Raw genomic sequence first — 20288 nt, 5'->3', positions numbered from 1 at the left:
AAACGGCCCCATGGGCCGCCCGTCCCCCAAGGCCCGGCCAGTCCATCGCCGACGCGGCACTCCCTCTCCTAACTCAATTCGGCAAACAGGGAGCGAGGGAACAAAACATCTTCAAGGACGGTAGACCTGGATCCGGGGAGAGGCGCCGGGCGCCACGGTGATCGTCTGTTCCAGATCGCCGGGGCTGGCGGGGGTAGGTGAGCACGCAAGATGGGAATGATACTTGGATAGACGGCACGGCGAAGAAGGGATGCCACCGGATGGGGGTTGGGAAGTGTCTCGGTCCATGAGCCCAAAACGGCCCAGCTCTTCGCCCGCCATGATGTCATTCGCACAAGAAGAAGAAAAAAACACGCAGGAACAACGTGCGCTTTCGGACGCAGCGTCTACATGAGGCGGCTTCTCATCAAGTCTTATTGAACTAAGAGGGAGGGGGTTCTGTCATGGGTAAACACACAGCGAGCATGAGGGGGAATATGTTAGCTTGAAAGTCAGGCATATCTATTATCTTCCCTTCATTTCCTTCAGTTCGTCGCAAAAAACGAAACCGAAAAAAATGAAGTCATAGCTATTGGGTATCCTACTTCATTGGTATCGTAACGGATCGTAAAATAGGCGTCTAGCTAGACCCTAGCCCTTCCTAGCTGTTGAGGTATCATCCCTCACGTAGAAAGTAAAAGCTGGGACTGGCTAACTGGCTGGCAATCATAAAAAACTTCTGTCTGCAACCACAGATACCTTGGTGCATTCTCTCTTCTGGAGAACATGTCTCGCAATGCAAAAAATGAAGAAACAAGAATAAATAAAGAAAAGGAAAGAAAAGAAGAGAAAAAAATATGTCCTAACCCAAGCACTTGGTATTCTCTTCGGATATCCTCTCCTGATTCTTTTGTTGTTGATATCATCACACCCATTCCTTGCCAATCAGATGTCTCGAAAAACGGCCGCCAACGTCATTAAGCCACCCAGTAGCAGACATAGGAGCCGCCCCTCGTTGAGGGATGACGCGGCGGAGGGGGAATCGGAGGGTGTCGAGGACGAGGAGGCGCCGGTGGGCGCCGCGGATGAGGGGCTGACGCCCGTGTTCTTCGATGAGCCGCCGGTCGATAATCCGCCGGCGGGGTAGGACGAGGTAGGCGAGGCTGTGTTGGGGGAGGACGGCTGGGGGCAATGTGTTAATACGGTACAGGAAGACAAGAGAGTAACATAGATCGGGGTCGGGGCCGGAGCCGGGCTGTTATCCAAAATCTTGGTAACAATTGTCGGGTCGACAGTGGGCGCAAAGATCGGGATGGCAGGAGCTGGAGAAGCAGGTGGACTCACTGCAGACGCCGGAGGGGTTTCTTCGCCGTCCGGCGTAGTGGGACCCTGGCAGAGTCCTATGACGCCACTGGGTACAGCATCGCTACCATTGCCAACGGCCACGATCTCCTCCTTGCCGCAGGTGCTTGCCTGCGCCATGTGGACGATCTGGTTGTCCCAGTCGAAGACGAAGTAGCCGGCCCGCATCACACTGTCACCGAGGATCTGCTGGTCGGTGGTAGTGACAAGACCAATATAGCACTGGTCATCGGTAGGGCCCAGGTCGAGGATGAAGTCACTCAGGGGCACACGGATGGTCTTTCTGCCAAACGTGAAGGTGACGTATGAGTCGTTACCGCTATTGCGCAGGGAACAGGCCGCAGTCCAGTAACCATCGCTGTTGGTTGTGGCCTTGAGGTCTGACAAGATGGGGCGCGCGAGGGAAGGGTGCAGGCGCGTGAGTGTTGTGCCGGAGTCGATCATGACGTTACTGTCCTCTGGGGCCAGATTGTAGGTCTTAGCGGAGTTGGACAAGTTCATACCGACGCCGGTAAGGTCGACAGCGAGGCTTTGGCGGTGTTAGCACGGACAGCTCCTAGTCGGAAGGAGGATGAGATGATGAACCCTGAGATGACTCGACTTACCGAGGCTCGCCCTTGGTGCCATTGACCATGGGAACATGCAGGAGCTCACCAATGAACTTGCCGGTGTCGACGCCGCCGTAGATGAGAGCGCCCGAGTCCGAAGACGCATGACGTAAATCCAATGAGAAGATGCGGCTCCCGATGATACCCTGTTCGGCCAGACTGTTGAGAACCAGACTGTACGGTTGGTTGACGGCGAAGCCAGCCTTCAGGTCGGGGGCCAGGCCCATGATGCCAGTGGCGATGCCATTGCTCTTAGTGACGACGCCGAACGTCTGGTTGGACAAGACGCCATTACCCATTGTGATGCTATCTGAGTAGTAGGCAATCTCGGCGCTCGTCTGAGTGTTGGGAGCTGAGGGATCTCCGTAGTTGAGTATACGAGTGCCAGTGGGGCCGCTCGGCGGAGTGCGACTGTTCCGCGGGTTGTACTGGCCGGCAGCGCTGCACTGCTTGGCCTGGGCGGCCGAGGGCGCCGTGGCGCAGTCGGGGTTGACCCAAAGCTCAGAAGAACCCGTGTCGAGGAGAACGGTCACCTGCTGTCCGGGTGTGCCAATGATGACTATTTGTTTTGAGTCGTCGTCAGTCGAGCCAATACGACAAGAAGGAGCAGAGGGCAGGATGGTTTCTCACCGTCAGTCGAGTAATAAAACTCCTGATTCTTAAGGACGACCTCGATGGCGTCTCTCTTGGTGAGATGATCCAAGTTGAGTCTACTCTGTTTGACCGGCATGGCGATGTAGCCTTTACCCTCGGTAGCGCTGGGTAAAGACAAGGCAGTGACTAAGCTCACTATACCTCCTACAACTGCAGTAGAACCACCTGTCCTCATCTTGGGCGGTTATGGGTTTGGTTTTTTGCCGTGAACAAATCCAAAACACGAGGATGCTGGAAAAACGAGACTGGCAATAAATGGGTATAAAAAAGTGAACGGGGCGACCCAGCAATCGAAGCAGATGCAAACCTCTAAGGAGAGCCTTGAAGGAGAGATGAGGCTCTGTAGATTGGGGAACATCAGTAGATAAGCAGGAGGAGAAGGCGAAGTAAGAAAAAGGCACTAAAGATGGATCTTCAGCTTCTAGAGCGACGGAGTTCATGGGCCCGGTCTGGGGTGTTGGGTGGCTTCGGATTGCGAGAACTGGGCCCTTTGGAGGAGGAGGAAACAAGTCAAAGCCGTACAGGCTTTGCTACATGCACTCGTGCTAGTTGTTGTTGGCGTTGGTCGCGGTTGAAAGAAAACAGAGAGAAATATGTCTCTCCTCCATCTGATGTCCCTTGCTTCACCGTCTGTTTGCGGTTATGTTCCAAGACGCAGGCTTTGGGACCCGACCTCTAGTTCCTTTGCCAGGCCTTCGGATCATACCTCGACCCCCACACTGCGTGCACGGTCAAATATCTGGATATTCTTGAACTTGCCTATATTGGAACACTTCCACTTCCGGGTTGGTGAAGTCGTACAGAGGGAGCCGGTTTGTGTAGCACAGAATCCGATTTCCGCATGCGACATCTCCCCTGGGCTCAATGCTTCTGTCCCATGTGTTTGCCCACGCGAGGTTCTGGCCAACGACCTACAGTACTGGTCAAATCCGAAGGCAAATGGCCTGATAATGACTGTTGCAGCAGCTAACATCTTCCGCTGAGAAAGAGTTTCCATGCTCTAGTTACGTTTTCCCATAAACGGGCTCGGAGTACTTTCTCATGGAGTCCGAGACATACGCCCGAAGATGGCGACCAACGGCTGGCCGCTGCTTGTTTTGGCTCCGCTGGTCCTTTAGACTGCAATGTAACACGTGGCATCGAGACTTTTAATGAGCCATGGACGAAGTTTTCCATGGGAACTTCCGAGGCTGAAAGCAATGGAATTCTCGAGAACAGCCATGGGCCTTTTGAGACTAACACCTGGAAGGTTAGAGACTTTGAAAGCTGTATATCATTAAAGAACATGTCAAAGCCTAGCTATTGACCACTTGATCCGCGCTCAGCTTGGGGTCCTGCCCTCTTGGCTGGATTATGAAGTACAGCTTCGTCTCCTATATCTCGGCACGAAGTCGCCGCTCAGTAAGGTCTACCAAGTTTGCCAGGGAACGTTACTTGGTTATCAAATCAAAAGCTTCAAGGTAGGAAAAAAAGGCTAAATTGGGAGGGGCAGGGCCATAGGATGGGGCAATGTGCAGGAAAACCAATGTTGGTAGGTTGGCCCCCTTGACTTCATCTCCAATACTTGGTGAGGCTCGGTGAGCGATACCTCCTCCAGCTTCGAGTTTTTGATCGGCGAGCAGGCTCCACCAACAAGGGGTGATGGGTCTGGGGTGCGCTGCAATTGGACTGCCAATCAGCAGGTGGTAAACCAACCACCCTCTTGAGGGACGGACGTCTCTGAACTGTTACGTCACATCACATTCAAACACTTGTTTGACGTATGTGACACGCAGCCCTTTGAGCCCTCGAGGGCAAGGCAATATTGAGCAGCCATCCTAGTAGACCGAATGACAATGACCGATTTCTATGGACCTTGTGTAGGTGGGAAAAGAAAAAAAAAAAGTCGCCCGCAACGCCTCGTACGTGAGCTTCTCCAATGATGCAATCGGAAGGGCAGTGTACTTGGTGGTATTGTTGCTGGCTTCGTCATAGTTGAGACCAGTAGGGCTTGAAGATGAAATTTGACAAAGACTTCCCAAAGCGAGGGCGGAAGGTGTTGTCCTGGTCCGGCCGTGAACGTTAAAATGGGTAGGATGGATAAGCGTTATGGACAAGGTGAGACAGTTCTTCAGTTGATTAGATGTTGATAGCCACGCCGCATCAACGTCGTAACCTGAGCATCAGCAGCGAGTCGGCAGAAGCCGCCGAAAGCTTTGAGAAGTTCACCAGGCCACGAGACCAGCCAATTTAGACTCACCCCACGTCCAAGGACCGTATGAGATCCCTACAGCTTGATGAACGGGATGAAGCCTTGAGGTGGACAGAGTGATTGGTGTGTTGAGACGAGACTGGTTGGTGACGTCTGAAGCCACGAGACTGCGTATCATGATGCGGCAACGTTCCGGAATCTAACATTGCCCCGAGAACTACCAACATGGGTCGTATCGGGGTTGTCGAGTCCAAGGACGCCGGATGTTGCGGGAGGTGCGGAGGAGTGGCACGTAGCGTGGTTGGATCGCAATGTGATTGGTCGCAAGTACGGTGTTAAATACCTTTCCCGGGTCAGCTGTCAAGCAGTCCGTGATGTCGATGTTGACACTCGCTTACATGCAAGTGAAAGCACGGGGTGGTGTGGGAGAGTGTCCTTGACCAGATTGTCCTTGGCGCCCATGTAAAGAACAGCGATGGTTCCCTGTGGCTATCCGCTACAGAAATTTTTCCGAGTAAAGTCATGAGATCTGGAATTCGGGCTCGAGATGGATGGTGTTTGGCTCAGTTGGTAAGGCTCGAAGGGGCTGGGATGGAAAGACTTCACATGCCAAGGCGAGAGTGTGTTGAATCCCACAAGGGACCGAGACTGGCAGATACCCGCAAAGCTTCAATCACAAGGACGAGCGGTTAGGACGGACGACAGGGGTTTGTTGGGAAAAGAATACAGGCTTAGTTGGACAGTTGAGAACCTGTGCGTACAGCAAGTAGATGGGATGCAATGCTGGCGACATTGGACGGGATGGCGGTGAGTGCCGCTATGGTAGACAATTGGACAAAGGTTGAGAGTAAGACGAAGGATGCAGATGACAAAAAGAAAGACCACAGTGGGACAGTACTTTTGGAAGGAAGAAATGCTTCCGTAGGTAGCTTGGCTGGTATCTTAGCTACCTATTCTAGATGTCTAAGATACCTAGCTTACGCATATAAGCCACTAACAAACGCTTCCGTATGGAGGTCTTCCATCCCTAACAGCGGCCCTCGCCGCATGCTTGTGGATTAGGATGGGCCTGTGTGCATCGAGTCCGAGCACCTGTTGGAACTCTCCGAGCAGGCGGGATCATCCCAGGTACCTTTCCGTTCCAGACATACCTTGTGGGCCACAATTCTCGCCTCAAAAACACCTGCAAGAGAATAGCCGGGAGGACCAAAATAGACGGAAGGGGTAGATGGGTGTTTGTTTGGTCCCAAACACCTAGACGGGGTCCCTCGGCACCATGTAACCATGTAGACGGCCTGCCACAGGGAACAGAAGGGGAAATGGAATAGGTAGTGAAACATGCGCCCAATGACAAGTGCGTCCTACACCACAAGCTGGGGGCCGTTCTGGCGGCTGTCATGCAGTGCCATGTTCGTCGCTGGTAGTACGTGCTTGGCCAGTCCTCAATGGTATTTTGATGTTTGGTGTCCATTAAGTTCTACAATCTTGCCATTGTGCCGAGAACATGAGGGATAAACAAAAGAATGCCTGCATATATGCTGAGCCACCAAAGACTCGTCAGGGCAGATTGCCATTCCGCGCTCGACAGCAGCCCAAAGCCATGTCGATCGGGACCAGGCTGGCTTGCTCAGTACTGGACAATACTGCATGGTCTGAATGAGCCAGCCAGCCAGCCCCCCTTTGCCCCTCGATAGGTAGGTAAGCACAAACCCAAGCCTGGTAATGGTGAATTGCTGGCGACAAAGGGGGAAGACATCAAGAGATGGTAAAACCAAGCCCCCTTGCGCTTGTGGATTAGAGCAACGAACGCATCACTCGCTGGGAACCGGGACGCCGGACCTGGATGGCCCCTTACCCCCGAGATTACCAGCTCGTCATTCACACAGGCGCTTGTCCGTCTTCGGGTCGCAATCTCATCCCCAAATCGCGTCCCCCCTCTTGCACATGTCTCTCATCCCCCCTGGTACACTGAGAGCATGCAATTTTGTTGTGTTGTTGTCCGAACATGTGCTCAAAACGTAAGAGTCGGTTCTCCATCGTTTCCACTCCAGCTTTCTAATATACATAGGTAGAAGGGGGGGGGGACTTCATCTGTAAATAGGTAGACTGGATACGCTCGGACGGGCTGCTGAGAGTCTCTCTATTACTATACACGATGGAACCATCGGGTAATTACCCAGTGCGGGACAATCGGGCCCAAATGGTGACGAAGAGGCAGTCAGGAGCAAGACGGGAATGTGGTTCGGTGCAGAAAGCAATTTCATGTCGAGCATCCGTGTCCGCGTCCGCCGACGAGGAACCCTTCCCAACTCTCATTGCATGCTACAGTACGGATAGGTACCTACCGACAACAGTGCAAAGCCCCGACGCGCAAGGTACCGCACCTAATTCCCACAGGCAAACCATGTGTCTACAACGCGCCATGCTTAACCCCCCCCCCCCCCCCCCCCCCCAGTCCACTTGGCCTGACCGGGCCTGGACTGGAATCTGTGTCTGTCGGCCTGTCTCTTCCAGGTTGCCTGCCACACCCCAAACTATCGTCCGCTGGCTTGTTCAGTGCGCCTGCTTCCCTCTCCCAAATTTGTCCAATGCCTCACTCCTTCTTTGCTTTTCGTGATCTATGCCAACGACGACGACGACGACCGCTTCCTCGCATCTGTCTGACCTGACGCGCGAACGAACGCCTCCTGTTGTCTCTTCTCCCCAAAACCTCGATGCTTTTTCCTTCTCACCTCCTAACACTACCATCCACGAGGTAGTCTCCCGACGTCTCCCCTCGCTCATTGGGCTCCGATCCCACCGGCGTCATGAACGCAATTCAGCAAAAATGTCGTCCGAAGCACCAAGTGTTGGTGCTCAAGTGCTACCCGCGAACAAATAAAGGTGCTGTCGATGTGAAGCCGAACTCGAGCGAGTTAAGCTACCTGCTGTTCTACGCCACCTCCCGCCGCTCCAAGATCCAAAAGATTGGTTCCTTCCTCGAGAAGAAGACCGCCAGCGATGTCTGGCGTCTGCGCATCGGGTTTGTTGATCCTCCCCCGGACGTCGTTGGGCGAATGCGTCGCTGACCCGAGCCTGTCCAGGAATGTTCAAGTCACCCTCCGGATTCTCACGGCACTGATCGAGAAAGCACCCAAGGACTTGCCGCTTGTGGCCCCGAATGTGCTTAAAATCCTCGATCTCATCCTTGGGTCAAAGGACATAACCATGGTGGAGTCCTCCATCCCTACGTTCGAGGCCTTTTGCGAAAATCACGACGCCTCTACTTCCTTTGCCGACCAGGCCTACCTTGCCCAATACGAATCGATCGTGCGCACCTACGCCTCGCTCTCGTCGACCCGTGAAAACCCAGGAAAAGGAGCTTCGAGTAAGCCTATGCTGATGCGATGGAGAAACGCAGGCCTCGAGGCCATCAGAAGCGTCTCCTCTTCAGAGGCCCTGTCTACCGTCACCGGTCGTCAGTTTGACGTGATTGTTCCCGTGATTTTGGATAATCTCTGGTGGGACGACGAAGAGTTGCTCGGCACACTTCTGTCGCGCATCCAGATGGAAGAGAAGGTACAGACCGAGAAGCTTCGCCGTAGGACGAGTGTCGCAACTGTCGAAAGCGGCGACACTGGCGGCGAAGCCAACCCTATTGCATTGACAGGCACCGCGTTCGACGTGGATAAGCTGGCAGAAGAGGACATCGGGGTTCTTGCCATGCAGTGCTTGAAGCAGATCTTCGTCGTACCCAACAGACCACAGATTCATTCCGCCACCGGCTCCCTCTTGCACTTCATTGAGAATCGCGTTGCGAACGGCGACACAGTCGTCAAAACGGACGAAAAGTCTGGTAAGGATTACGGGTGGGCAATCAGCATTTACAGCGCCGTTGCGCGATGGGCGCCTGTACAAGATCGCTATGTCATTCTGGTGACCGCCATGGATCATCTTTTGAAAGCGCCCGTCAAGGACGACAATCTGAAGCTGCATCTAACGTTTGCGGCCATGATTGGATCCTTGCTGCGCTCTGATATCAACCTGATTGGGCTGAGCGCCATGGACGTTCTGCTGGGGCTCATTCAGCACATGAAGAATCTGATCCAACTCCCCGGTGGCTTCGGTAGAGTAGAAGGGGATGCCGAGGAGACTCCTTCCAGCCCGCAGGGCTCCGGGGACATCTTCGCACAACGGAAGGAGCTTCTTGAGCGAATCCAAATCTGCATCGGAGACCTCGCAACACACGTCTATTACGCAGACCAGATCTCGGACATGATTTCGACCATCCTCCTCCGCCTCAAGCCCTCCAAATCCTCGAGCACAACCTCCTCACCTCGGGCGGACGAGGCCGAGCAGCCATCCTCGGACGATTTGAGCTCTAGCCAGCCTCAGCTGGAAACCATTCTTTCCCGTAATGTAGGCAAAACTGCCGCTTTGAAAGCCATCAAGAACATTCTCCTTGTTGCGAACCCGCGGGCGCAGATGTCTGGCAACTTGAACCTTTCACGAAACAGAGTCCCGATCCAAGTATGGGAAAATACACACTGGCTCCTGCGGGATCCGGACGGCGAGGTCAGGAAAGCCTACGCTGATGCGCTTTTGACCTGGCTTGACCGCGAAACGACGCCGGCAGACTCGAAGGCGCGGGACGAAGGCGCACAACATTACCGCTCATCATGGCACAAAAACAGCCGCGAGCTTCAGCCAGCCAGCGTCGCTCAACGTGCCGCCTCGAACGCCTCAATCCGCGACAAGCCGTCGCGGCAGCGCACGCACTTCCTGCAGCTCCTACACATTGCAATCTACGACAACGCACTACAATACGTCGACTATGACCCGGACATTGTGCTCCTTCACGTGCTGCTCACCAAGCTGGTGTATCAGCTGGGTATCAACGCAGTCAAATACGGGTTACCCATGGTGTTCCGCCTTCAGGAGGACATCCCGGATGCGGAGCTTCCAGTGCAAAAGGTCCGACTTGGCAGTCTCTGCCATGGATACTTCTGGGCAGTGACTGAAAAGTTCGATATTGAGAACTCTGCCGTCGGGCGCGCAATCATCGACGAAGTTATTCGAAGACGCAGTAAGCATTTCTGGACCGAGGGCGTGGCTATCCCTCCTCCGGGACTGGATCTCGTTGGCACCCCTGGGGTTCCTAAGTTGCAGACAAGGCTGCCTTCCACCGAGGTCGAAAGCGAAGCGCTGCTGCCTTTTGACGACCGGGAATCACTTGTTGAAAGCATCTGTATGAGTTATGCAGACACAAGCATCTCACCGCAGAACAGTCCTCCTCAGTCTCCTGGTCGTAACTTCTCGCACCCTATTCTCAACACCTCGATCACTAGCGCACCTGCAGCGCCCGGGACAGAGCTGCCAGCCTCTTTTCGAGAGCACATGCTTACGGACTGGTCAAGGGATGCGGCAATGTTAGCACTGCAGGCGGGAAGCAAGTCAGAATCTTTGGCTGGCTCGAAAAATGGCACTATGGGGACCAACCGACACCACCTCACGGTCAACGGCGCTAACGGCCACGGGCAAGCGGGCGAGTCGTCGCCGCTTGGCAGCCAGCGCAATCTTCGTCCTAATTCGTCCCAGGTGCCTGGGGGCTTGTCTCCCATGAGGCAGCTGCGCAAGTCCAGTGTTCGGAGCGGTGTTTCGCCCTCGCCCTCGGACTCTAGCCGGGGCGTGGTTGCGTCTGTCGATCAGCTAAAGATGGTATTATCAGGGCAAGCACCGGCAACACCCATTGGCACCTCAGCCGGGCTGCATCACGAAAGCGATAGCGACAGTATGGTCAGCTACGACTTTACGCCATCGGAACTTAGCTTCAACCCGGGTGCATCACAAACAGAAAATGGCGACGGGGCTTCTCTTGGGCGGCCACGGTCTTCATCTCAGTCACGCAAGGGTGGGCCTCTGAATTCGAACCCTTTGTACGAGTACAACGAGGACGAGCAGGTGCCGCCCGTCCCGCCACTACCCATTAATATCGGCGGACTGGCATCCTCGATTGCTATTCAGGATTATGCGGTTAAGCCAGCGAAACGGAACTTGAGCAGTCGCGGTGGCGATAGTATATACCATGGGTCGGGAAGAGGGGATGGGAACTTTTCGATGGTCTCGGGTGGGGGTATGGATTTGCATGAACTTCTTAACGGAATCGACAGCAAGGCGGGAGAGCTTAGCCTGGGAAATGTCACGAAGCCGCCATACTAACGTAATGGACCTAAGCGGTGTGTTCAAATTTTGTATTGCTACAGCCAGGCGTAGATGTATAACGAGGCGCAAAGCCGAGGGTTTGCAATTTTAAGAAGCAGCCTTTTCTTCGAGATCTATATAGCAAATTGCCGCCAATGGCGACCCTGTGTTCAATCATACATAAGGGTGTGTCCCTTGCTTCCAGCCAATCGGATCATGTGTTGAATGTGTGGGGCCTACTTCAAAGCTCCCAAAAATTAATCGACTTCTACTTGTACTTTGTAGCTCCGATAGCTCCTCCCAAACTCACTACTGCAACCTCTCTGTAGTCATTTACACGCAAAAGCCGACAAAAAAAAAAAAATGAAGCCATCGACCCGCATACCTCTCCGACTCTTCGCGGCGTCGTCGCCGATGACGACAGCGGCCGGCCGGCCGTGCTTCGCTGCCGCTGCCGCCGCCGCATCCAGAACCATCTCGACTACAACGCTCAAGCCCGCCGAGGTCGCGCCCGTCGTTGGCACCGGTCCGCCACCTGAGCCCCCCGTCCCGGATCTTGCTGCAGAAGATCGGGCGGCGGTTGCGCGCGCGCGCGTCGAGAGGAGGAAAAGACAAGCAGAGATGTTGAAGCACGCCAAGACCATCCGCACGTCGGCGGAGGCGAAGGCAAGCAAGCCGGGCGCTCTGAAGAGGAGGTTCTGGAACGATGTTAGCGTGCAAGAGGTCGATGGTGAGCTTCGCCGCGTCAACTATGGTGTACCGTGTTCTGTAGACTGGGTTTCGAACTAACCAAGCACCTTGACAGGCGCTCTCCAAGTCCACCTCGACAGCCGTCCCCTCCGCCACCCCAACACCAAGCAGATCATGCGTCTGCCGGTCTCCAAGCAGCACCTCGCCTCCGCCCTGGCGATCGAATGGGACCTCATCACCTCGGCCCAGCAGGCAACCAAGCAGCACATGATCCCCCTTACCTCCCTGACCTGCCGCGCCCTCGACATCGCCGAGGACGACGCTGCCTCCGGCGCGATCCGCCAGTCTATCGCCACGACGCTGATGCGCTACCTCGACACAGACTCCCTGCTGTGCTGGGCGCCCCCGGCCGGCCCGCTGGACACGCGCAATGACGCGGGCGAGTCTTTGAGAGACGTCCAGAAGCGCACGGCTGAGGACGTCGTCGGCTTCCTCACGGCGCGGGTGTGGCCGGGCATCGAGATCCACCCGGTCCTGGATGGGCATAGCATCGTGCCGAGGGCGCAGACGGAGGGCGTGCGAGACGTAGTGCAGGGGTGGGTCATGGGACTCGACCCATGGGAGCTGACTGGTCTCGAGAGGGCTGTCTTGGCGGGCAAGAGCCTCATCACCGCGGCGCGCTTGGTGGTGGAGTGGAGCGAGGGCCCCGTCGGGGAGTACCGCGACCCGGCGAGCCCGAGGAAGTTTGGCATCGAGGAGGCGGCGACAGCGGCGAGCCTGGAAGTCTCGTGGCAGACTGGGTCCTGGGGCGAGGTGGAGGACACGCACGATGTGGAGAAGGAGGACCTGAAGAGGCAGTTGGGGAGCGTCGTGCTGCTGGTCTCGGGCACGAACCGCAAGTGAAAGAGAGATGCGAGTGGCAACGGAAGATACTCCGTGGTACTGTAAAGATGGAGAGACCGAGATTTGTACATCAAAAGGCATGCATGGCCCTAAGGGCTTCATTGTGCCAATGTAAGAGTAACAGCTTAAGACAATGTGATCAGTCATGTTGCCCTTCTTGCTTGCCGCCTCAAGCGAAGTGTCTAAGCTCGTTCGAGAGGCGTCGTCCACAACCTACGCAGTGTGCTTGGTATACCCACTGAAGCGACAGTGTGGCTCCTACCAGGACCGGTACTTATCAGCCAACTAACAATCCTGGGCATAGGATTTCTTCTCCTCGGCGGCGCCTCATATCGCCGCCATCTGGAATGGCGACCACGCGTACGGAGCGAGGGATGAGTAGAAGAGACGGAGGGTTTCCCTCTCGCTCCACCGCCGCACGCCCGTGGTCCGCGTGTTCCAGGTTGAGTAGCCACGACATTGCTGAAAGAGGACGATACGGGCGAAACGGGGGGGCTTAACATTCGAGGTGAGGTCGAGGAATCGACACAGATCAGGACGCTAAGGATGGCCAGCCATCTGCTCGTCACCCAGAGGCTCATGGAAGAACGTCACTGGTGGCGGGTGCCCATGGTGGCGTGTTATAAGGTATAGGCAAAGGCACAGGTGCAAGGGAAAGTCCGATGCTCTCGATAGAAACCCTTTCTGCCAAGCTCGCCGGTGAAGGGGCCACTCTACACAGGTTATCACTTGGACAGCCGGCGTTCAAAGCACAATGTTGATCGGAAAAGCCCTCCCTTCCCCCCAATCACAAAGCACAGGCGGTTCTTATGATCATTAGCATAGTTTGCACCAAGCCGTTGATATATATCATCGTCAAGGTTTCTCTTATACACAGAAACGGAATACAACGCATCACAGAACAGGTAGGCGTATCGGGTAACAATCGTCTTATCATTGTCCATTCTCCCATCGTCCATGCCGCCAGCTATCCTCGTCAAGCCGCTGGCTTATCGGATTCGGAGGACTGTAGCAAGATTACCAAGGGAGTTTGTTGTCGAAACCGCAAGGAAAAGAGTAGATTCCCTCCTTGCCGGTCCCTTGTTGTCATATCCTTTCCCCTCTTGAGTCAGCTCCGCTCCGCTCGCCGAGTGGATCGTCAATATGTCCCGCGCACCTCGTCTGCTTTTTCTTCTACGATCGTATTTCGTAACGGAAACACCGAAGTGTATGGCGTCGAAATCAAGCTTTCTCCAAAAAGTGAGAAAAAAAGGAAAGACAAAAGCCATCTGAAAAGAAGAGAAAATCGGCGGTAATTGTACATTATCTTAGAGAAAACGGAATTGGGCACATGCGCTCAAACTCAGCGATGTCCATCGACCCCATCATGAATAAAAATAACCATTGTGCCCCTGTTTACTCTTGTACAGATACGGCTAAGAACAAACAGGGAGCGGCCATGTTACATAGTGTATCATCAGAAAGGAAGAACCCATGAACTCAGCAAGGCAAAAAGAAAAGCGCAAAAAAATAAAATAAAAAAACCGGGCGGGGGATTAAATGAAGGCTGTTTCGTCATGAATACGTAGAATCATTGCGAAACGAAGAGCCAAGTCAACGCGTCGAAGTCAGATTCCCGTATTCCGAAAACTCCTTCCACCTACGTGAACTGCTGCTGCCTGGGGGGCAGTCAAGGGAAGAATGTACAATAAATAGTGGCAAAAAGCCTCGCAGTCGTCATGTAGAAAAGCGAGAGTTCATGCGTCGCAGAACGCCAGACTAAGGCCGGTCAGGTCGGCTTTTCGTCTTCGCTCGATCGTTTTCTGTTTGCTCGTCTACGTCAAGTCGCTTACGCCAGTCAGCCAGGCTCTCACTGAGGCCCATCCCGACATCTTCGTCCTTGCGTATTGGGGTTGTGGCGCCCTCAAAGTCAAAAGTGTTGCTTAGACGATAGTTTTTGTTGGTGGCTTCCCAATGGGTTCGCAGGGTTTCGAGCTCGTTTGCTAGGTTGTCCAAGGCTGTGCTATTGCGCCCATCGACTCCGCCCGAGGCAGCTCCATATGTGCTATCCATGTCCGAGCTATCCTGGCGTTGGTGGCCCGTGTTTATTCCGTTGGTGCCCCTCTCCGTCAGCTCGGAAGTCATGCTCGGTGCTTGTCTGCTCTGTCGACGATAGCTGTCGACCGAGGTTTCAACTTGGTCTAGTAAGAGAGAGACTTTCTCCTCAGCATCCTGGGCTCGGCGCTCCAGAAGAATGTTTTCCTGTTGAAGCTCCTCCAAGTCACGGCGGTTGGCGGCAAGCTTGCGGGAAGCCTCTTCAGCGTCCTCAAGAGCATTTTCGCGTTGCTTCTTGCTCTCCTCAAGTTCCTTTCTGACAGAGTTCAGCTGCTTCTCGAGCTGTTCGGTAGAGGCCTCTAATTCTTCCTCGAGAGCTTCTATCTTCGTTTGCAAGATGTGGCGTTCGCTTTCCCAGTTGGCAGAGGCCTCTCCGGTATTGGCAGTAGCAGACGCCTCGACACGCTCTTCGAGCTCCTCGATCTCGGACTTGAGTTTAGCGTTCTCCGTCTTATATCTGGAGAGTTGCTCCTTCAGCTGCTTGAGCATCTTTTCGGTGCCCTTGACGTAATGCACAGCAGACTGATAGTCGTTCTCGAGCTGGGTAAGTTTCTCGCGATAAGCGGCTTCGCTAGCCTCTTGCTGAGCCGCACTGCGCTGAGCGTTCTCTTCATGGGCGGACAGGGCAGCGTTGAGTTGATCCTCGAGATCCCGGATGCGTACTTGGTCTGGGGTGTTGACGCGAGGGCTGCCAATGCTACGTGTCCGCGACATACCGGTGGGGCTTATGCCGCGCTCGACTAGAATGTCTTTCAAGGTGTTGTGCTGTACAGTCATCGCGTTGGTCTCCAGCTGCTGGTTCTGAAGCTGGTGCTTCAAATCCGAGTTCTTAGCCTGCAAAGACTGGGTGTCGCGCAGGGCCGCCTGAAGTTGCCTTCTGATTGCCACGCCCTCGCGGCTGGATTGCTCCTGGTACACCTCCAAGCCAGCAATGCGCTCCTCTGCAGTGCGGAGTTTGTCGGCAGCAGCATCAGCTTCCTGCTGGTATTTTTTTACCAGAGCGTTGGCTGCGTTGAGTTGGCCTTGCAGCGCCTTGAGCCTTTCACTATCGGTCTTGCTATCGGATCCAACGTCTCTTGACGCAGTGACCTTATTGAAGCCAGCAAGCACCGCCTGCTGATGGAGTTTAGCCTCCTTTGCATGCCTCTCAGCAATCTCTTCAGAATCGCGCAATCGCTGAGTCGCTGCAACAAGCTCTGCAGTGCGTGCTTCATGCTCCGCCTTCAGGTTGTTGAGCTTCAACTCGATCTTCTCCCTCTGCGAACGCTCCTCTTCGAGTTTACTTTCTAGGAGAGCCTTGATCTCGGCGGAGGCCGAGATAGCCGCGCGCAGAGAGTCAAAAGTAGCATCCTGCTCTTGGGAGTTCCCAACGGATTGGTTGTACTTGGCCTCAAAATCTTCCTTCTCAACCTTTAACAGCTGGACGGTGGCCACAGCCTCCGTGTACTGAATCGCCTGCTCTCTTGCCTCTTTCTGAACCATGTGCAGTTTGGCCTTGAGTTGTTCGAGCTCTGTAGAGGTCGTCGTTTTGTAGGACTCAAGTTCGCTCATACGCTTCTGGGAGGCATTGGTGGTGTCGTCGGCCAGTTGGCGGGCGCGCCGCTCGGCATCGAGTTCCGATTTCATTATCTCGAGCTGTGCCTGCAGGTCTTTCTGGTAGCTCAGAGCATGAGCCAGTTTCTTGCTAATCTCCGTGGAACGGTCATCAACATCACGTTCGCCGTCCAGTTGAGGAGTGCTTGCAACGCTACCGCCGACTTGAGCGGCGAGTCTTGCCTTCGCATACACCGCTTCTTGGATGGCAGCGTCTCGTTGCTTCTCAGCTTCTGCAATCTGCTTTGCAGCGAGTACAGCCTGCTTGTCGACGGAGGCCTGGACATTTGCAAGCTCGGTTCGCATGGCTAGCAGTGCCTCGATCAGAGGCTTATCTTCATCGTCGAAGGTCTCGGCAGCTCTGCTGTCGAGAACGGGGCTAAGACTCGCGTTGGGAACATATCCAGCCTTGCGGGCTAACTCAAGCTCTGAAGCATACCAAGCGTTGCGGTTTCTAGCTGTATCCAGCTCCTTCAGTAAGGCAACGGTCTGTGAGTTGCGGCCCGAGGACCTTCTGGACATTGGGTTGCTAACTTGGCGCGCGGGAGGCGGTGGTGAAGCGGGACGGGTAGCTTGTTGCTGTTGTACTGGAGGTTGCGGTAGTTGCTGTTGGGGCATCGGCTGTTGCGGCGGTGGCGCCTGCACTGGAGGTGGCGGCTGTACTTGCTGCGCTGACGTTGTTTTCAAAGATGGTTCGGTCGTACTGTCTACAGAGCCCTGAGACCTGTTCCCCTGCCTCGACCGGGTTTTGGAAGTCTCGGAAGGCACAGAATCGGATTTAGAGCCAGATGCTGACCTTCCAACTTGTTGAGGAGTCCGTCTGCCGTTTGTGACCGGGCTCTCGGCATCTTTGGAAGCTGGTTCTCTGACTTCTCGAATTACTGGTGACTGGCCTGCCACAATTTTGGGTGAGCCGCCTACGGAACCATCTCTCTCTGATGACTGGCCGCGAACTCTGCCAAGGTTGCCAGTCTGCACTGAAGGCTTTGCAGGTGTCGGGCCTTGAGGAGGCGGCCCAGCGGGAGGTGATGCCGCCGCGGACATTGGGATCTTCGAAGCGTTGACGGTTACAGGGCTTGCGTCACTGCCATTGGGCGATCCTCGAACCCCGTTCGAAGGGCCATTACTGGTTGCTGAGCCGTCGCGAGGCGCCCCGACAAGCCTCCTCTGATCAGGAGGGCCAGTAGAACCATCTCGGGAGAGCAAGTTCCTTGTCTCAGCAGCGGTGCTGGGTCGTCTTGCTGGAGGTACTCGTTGCTGCCCCCCAGGCTGCTGTGCGGGTGGGGCGTCGTTCGGGTAGCGAATCTTTGTAGTATCGAGCATGTAGACTATTCCGAGATCACCGACGCTGGCGGGGGATGAGCTTGGTTCACCTCCAACGACCACGACAGCCTTGCCGACGGTTGTCATGCTGTGGCCAGACCGAGGAGAGGGTGACGGCCCCATGTTCTGGAAAGTGTACCAGCGGCGCGAGGTGATTCTGAAAGCGGCCAAATCCCCCAAGTCGACACCCTCCTCCGTACGGCCGCCAAAGATGTACATCACGTCGTCGACTATGGCTGCGGCATGTCCTTCGCGGGGTACAGGAATGTAACCGATGCAGTCTAGTTGTGCCCACTCGTTTGTGGCAGGGTCATAGCTCCAGACGTCGTTGAACCATTGGTAGCCGTTGGTACCACCGAAACTAGGACGAGGTCAGTATCTGCGTTTCCCAGGGTTCTCAATAAGATACCTACAGGTACATCTTGTCGTTGAATGTGACAACAGAATGGTTTGTTCGAGCGGCGGGAATCTTGCCGACGGCGGGTCCACCGCTGTCGGTATTCTGAATAAGCATCTCCCAACGATTGTTGGGCATCTGTAGCTGGTTCAGGTCAAAGGCTGCGAGGTCATTCATGAAGTAACCTTCTATCTGCCCACCAAATATGTAGATTTTGGACCCAAGGATGTTCAGAGAGTGGCCGTAGCGACCAGACGGTCTAGTCCCGGCAGGCAAGGCTCTCGACCACTGTCTCGTAGCTATTCTTGAATCAGTTACCGCCCAGTACCTGAACAGCGAAAGCCGGGATGCAGAAAGAAAACTTACAAGTGTTGAGAAGGTACAATGTCTCATCTAGAACATCCGTCTCGTCAACCTTGGTATCGCCACCGTATACGATAAAGGCATTGCCAACGAGTAAACTTGCGTGGCCAACACGTGGGCCTGGTCCCTCAGCGGTCGTTGCCAGGGGGTAGCAGGCCATATTCTGCCCAGCCTCAATCATCCACAAGTCGCCCTTGACCGTTGAGCTGTTGATCAAACCTCCCATCACGTAAATGTCGCCTTCCTTGGATGATACAGAGTTGACGGCGGCTCCATATCTGGGAAAGGGGCTCGGGTGTGAGGACGTGTAAGTCAATCGTCGTTGCGACCAAGGGTATAGCGACGCATTGGGGTTTGTCACTTGTTGTTGAGGAGGCATTTGATTTTGAGAGGAGACGGGGGGGCCATTGCGAAGCTGCGAAACGGTCAGCTTTCTTCAGCGAAGATGTTCCGTCGCATCGAGTCGGTCGGACTTACAGGTAAATCGCTCGGTGGTTGCGACGCAGTTTGGTCTAAACTGGTACCTCGTTGGCGACCATAGCCTTGATCGGGGCTTCCGGCTCCAGCACTTCCATCGCGGTCGATTGAGTGCAAGCTGCCAGTCGGTGTCGAGCGCTGGGTGCCGTTCTTCTCTTCTCTGGCTATTCTTTCGCGCTGGCTCTGAATGGAGCCTTGGGAACCACCGCCCGAATTTCCATCGCGGCTTGCAAGGGCTCGATCCTGATTCTTCTTGGATTTGAAGAGGAAAGCCATGACGGATCAAATCACGGCCTGCACGCTGGGCGGCAAATGGGACAAAGCTCGGTCGTCCGTCGTTTCCAATGCGCCGTGATCTTTGGGGGTATCAATTGAATCGTTTCGTTCGTCGGGGTTCAGGTCGTTCGCGTCAGTGATGGATAAAGTCGATCCGTCAGTCGCGAGGACGTTGCGGGGACTGAGATGTCGTCGCCCGTTCGCTGGTGCCGAGTCGGGTGAGGCGTGACGGGGTTGATGCAGTGGATGCAGGAACGCAGAAACGCAGGAACAGGAGAGGGAGTCGGGGCTCGAATGTGCGGATGGCTGGGTTCGCATTGGTGGGGTGTCCCGGGGTAGCGCGCGTTGCTGAGGCGAGGAGCGTCCTGCGATGTTGTTCGACCTCGTCCTTTTTTTTTGCGGTCCTCCTTGTCGGCGTCGTAAAGCGAGTAAGTAAGGTGGCAAGGGGACGAGGGGTGAGGAGACGAAAGGAGGCAGGGTGCTGAGCGCGAGAGACGGGACGATGTTCGATTTTGCGCGTACAAAAAGAGCGGCTTTTGCTGACGGGGGTTGGCTCGTTAAAATTTAGGGGACGGGTTACTTTTTCCCTACTAGGCAGTCCCCTCTTGAACTAGTCTTGATTTTTTCCCTTTCCTTTCCTTTTCTTTTCTTAATTCCTGTCCGTGGTCGTTTATTATTCCTCCGGCTCTCGGGCCTTTCATGTATCGTCGGTGTTGCTGTAGTCGCAAGAAGGAACGTTGTTAAAGTTGGGAAGGCAGGACAGCGCAGCAATAGAAAAGGAGGGCAGACTGTACGACAGTACGGTATCTCTCTCCCTCTCCCTCTCTCTCTCTTTCTCTATCCTACCTGCGTGTCGGTCAACTTGGTTTCCTTTCCTGAAGCGGATGTTAAGAGGAGAGTTTGGCAAAAGGAATGTCGACAGGGGGGGTGGGAGGTGGAGGCCCCGATGGAAATTCAATACAGCCCCAGGACCAGGAGTGCCGATGGGACCAAGTAAATGCACTGAACTGCAGCCCAGTGCTAGTAGCACCAAGCTGCAATTGGCGATTAGGCTCCCCGTGGCACCTCACTTCCCGTTTGTTTCGGGGCGCCTGTTCCTGCACAGACTGCAGCTCAGTGACTGGCTCGATCAGGTCGCTCTGGACTACTCTCCGCCCTCCCCCAACTGACTGCTTTGGCTGCATTGTCACATCAGGGG

At 54.9% G+C, this 20288-nt stretch overlaps 6 protein-coding genes across 6 annotated transcripts; 3 read left to right on the top strand and 3 right to left on the bottom strand.

Annotated features, from left to right (window-relative positions):
- Positions 1-924: 924 nt before the first annotated feature.
- On the bottom strand, positions 925-2778 carry LY79DRAFT_590095 (eukaryotic aspartyl protease; the record flags this gene model as incomplete). The annotated part of the gene is made up of 3 exons (XM_060561107.1): positions 925-1870; positions 1947-2508; positions 2580-2778. 3 exons carry the CDS (start codon positions 2776-2778, stop codon positions 925-927), a joined length of 1707 nt encoding a protein of 568 aa, XP_060414317.1.
- A 3792-nt stretch (positions 2779-6570) lies between these two features.
- On the bottom strand, positions 6571-7065 carry LY79DRAFT_553322 (uncharacterized protein). Its single transcript, XM_060557768.1, has one exon. It carries the CDS (start codon positions 7056-7058, stop codon positions 6882-6884), a length of 177 nt encoding a protein of 58 aa, XP_060414316.1. The 5' UTR covers positions 7059-7065; the 3' UTR covers positions 6571-6881.
- A 209-nt stretch (positions 7066-7274) lies between these two features.
- LY79DRAFT_553320 (uncharacterized protein) lies at positions 7275-11267 on the top strand. Its single transcript, XM_060557767.1, has 2 exons — positions 7275-7816; positions 7878-11267. The coding sequence occupies exons 1-2, from the start codon at positions 7602-7604 to the stop codon at positions 10990-10992; spliced, it is 3330 nt and encodes a 1109-aa protein (XP_060414315.1). The 5' UTR covers positions 7275-7601; the 3' UTR covers positions 10993-11267.
- A 1-nt stretch (position 11268) lies between these two features.
- Positions 11269-12718, top strand: LY79DRAFT_703421 (ATP12 chaperone). Its single transcript, XM_060564966.1, has 2 exons — positions 11269-11704; positions 11780-12718. The coding sequence occupies exons 1-2, from the start codon at positions 11338-11340 to the stop codon at positions 12565-12567; spliced, it is 1155 nt and encodes a 384-aa protein (XP_060414314.1). The 5' UTR covers positions 11269-11337; the 3' UTR covers positions 12568-12718.
- Positions 12719-13367: 649 nt separating this feature from the next.
- On the top strand, positions 13368-14094 carry LY79DRAFT_192909 (uncharacterized protein). Its single transcript, XM_060551406.1, has one exon. The coding sequence runs from the start codon at positions 13377-13379 to the stop codon at positions 13860-13862; it is 486 nt and encodes a 161-aa protein (XP_060414313.1). The 5' UTR covers positions 13368-13376; the 3' UTR covers positions 13863-14094.
- Positions 14095-14325: 231 nt separating this feature from the next.
- On the bottom strand, positions 14326-19090 carry LY79DRAFT_515214 (kelch domain-containing protein; the record flags this gene model as incomplete). Its single annotated transcript, XM_060554689.1, has 4 exons — positions 14326-17938; positions 17991-18273; positions 18341-18752; positions 18815-19090. 4 exons carry the CDS (start codon positions 19088-19090, stop codon positions 14326-14328), a joined length of 4584 nt encoding a protein of 1527 aa, XP_060414312.1.
- Positions 19091-20288: the final 1198 nt, after the last annotated feature.

The sequence above is a fragment of the Colletotrichum navitas genome, assembly GCF_030913465.1.
Source record: "Colletotrichum navitas strain CBS 125086 chromosome Unknown LY79scaffold_28, whole genome shotgun sequence".
In the NCBI taxonomy this organism is placed as follows: Eukaryota; Fungi; Ascomycota; class Sordariomycetes; order Glomerellales; family Glomerellaceae; genus Colletotrichum; species Colletotrichum navitas.
The sequence above is the reverse complement of the archived record's forward strand: the minus strand, read 5'-3'. Positions and strand labels throughout refer to the sequence as shown.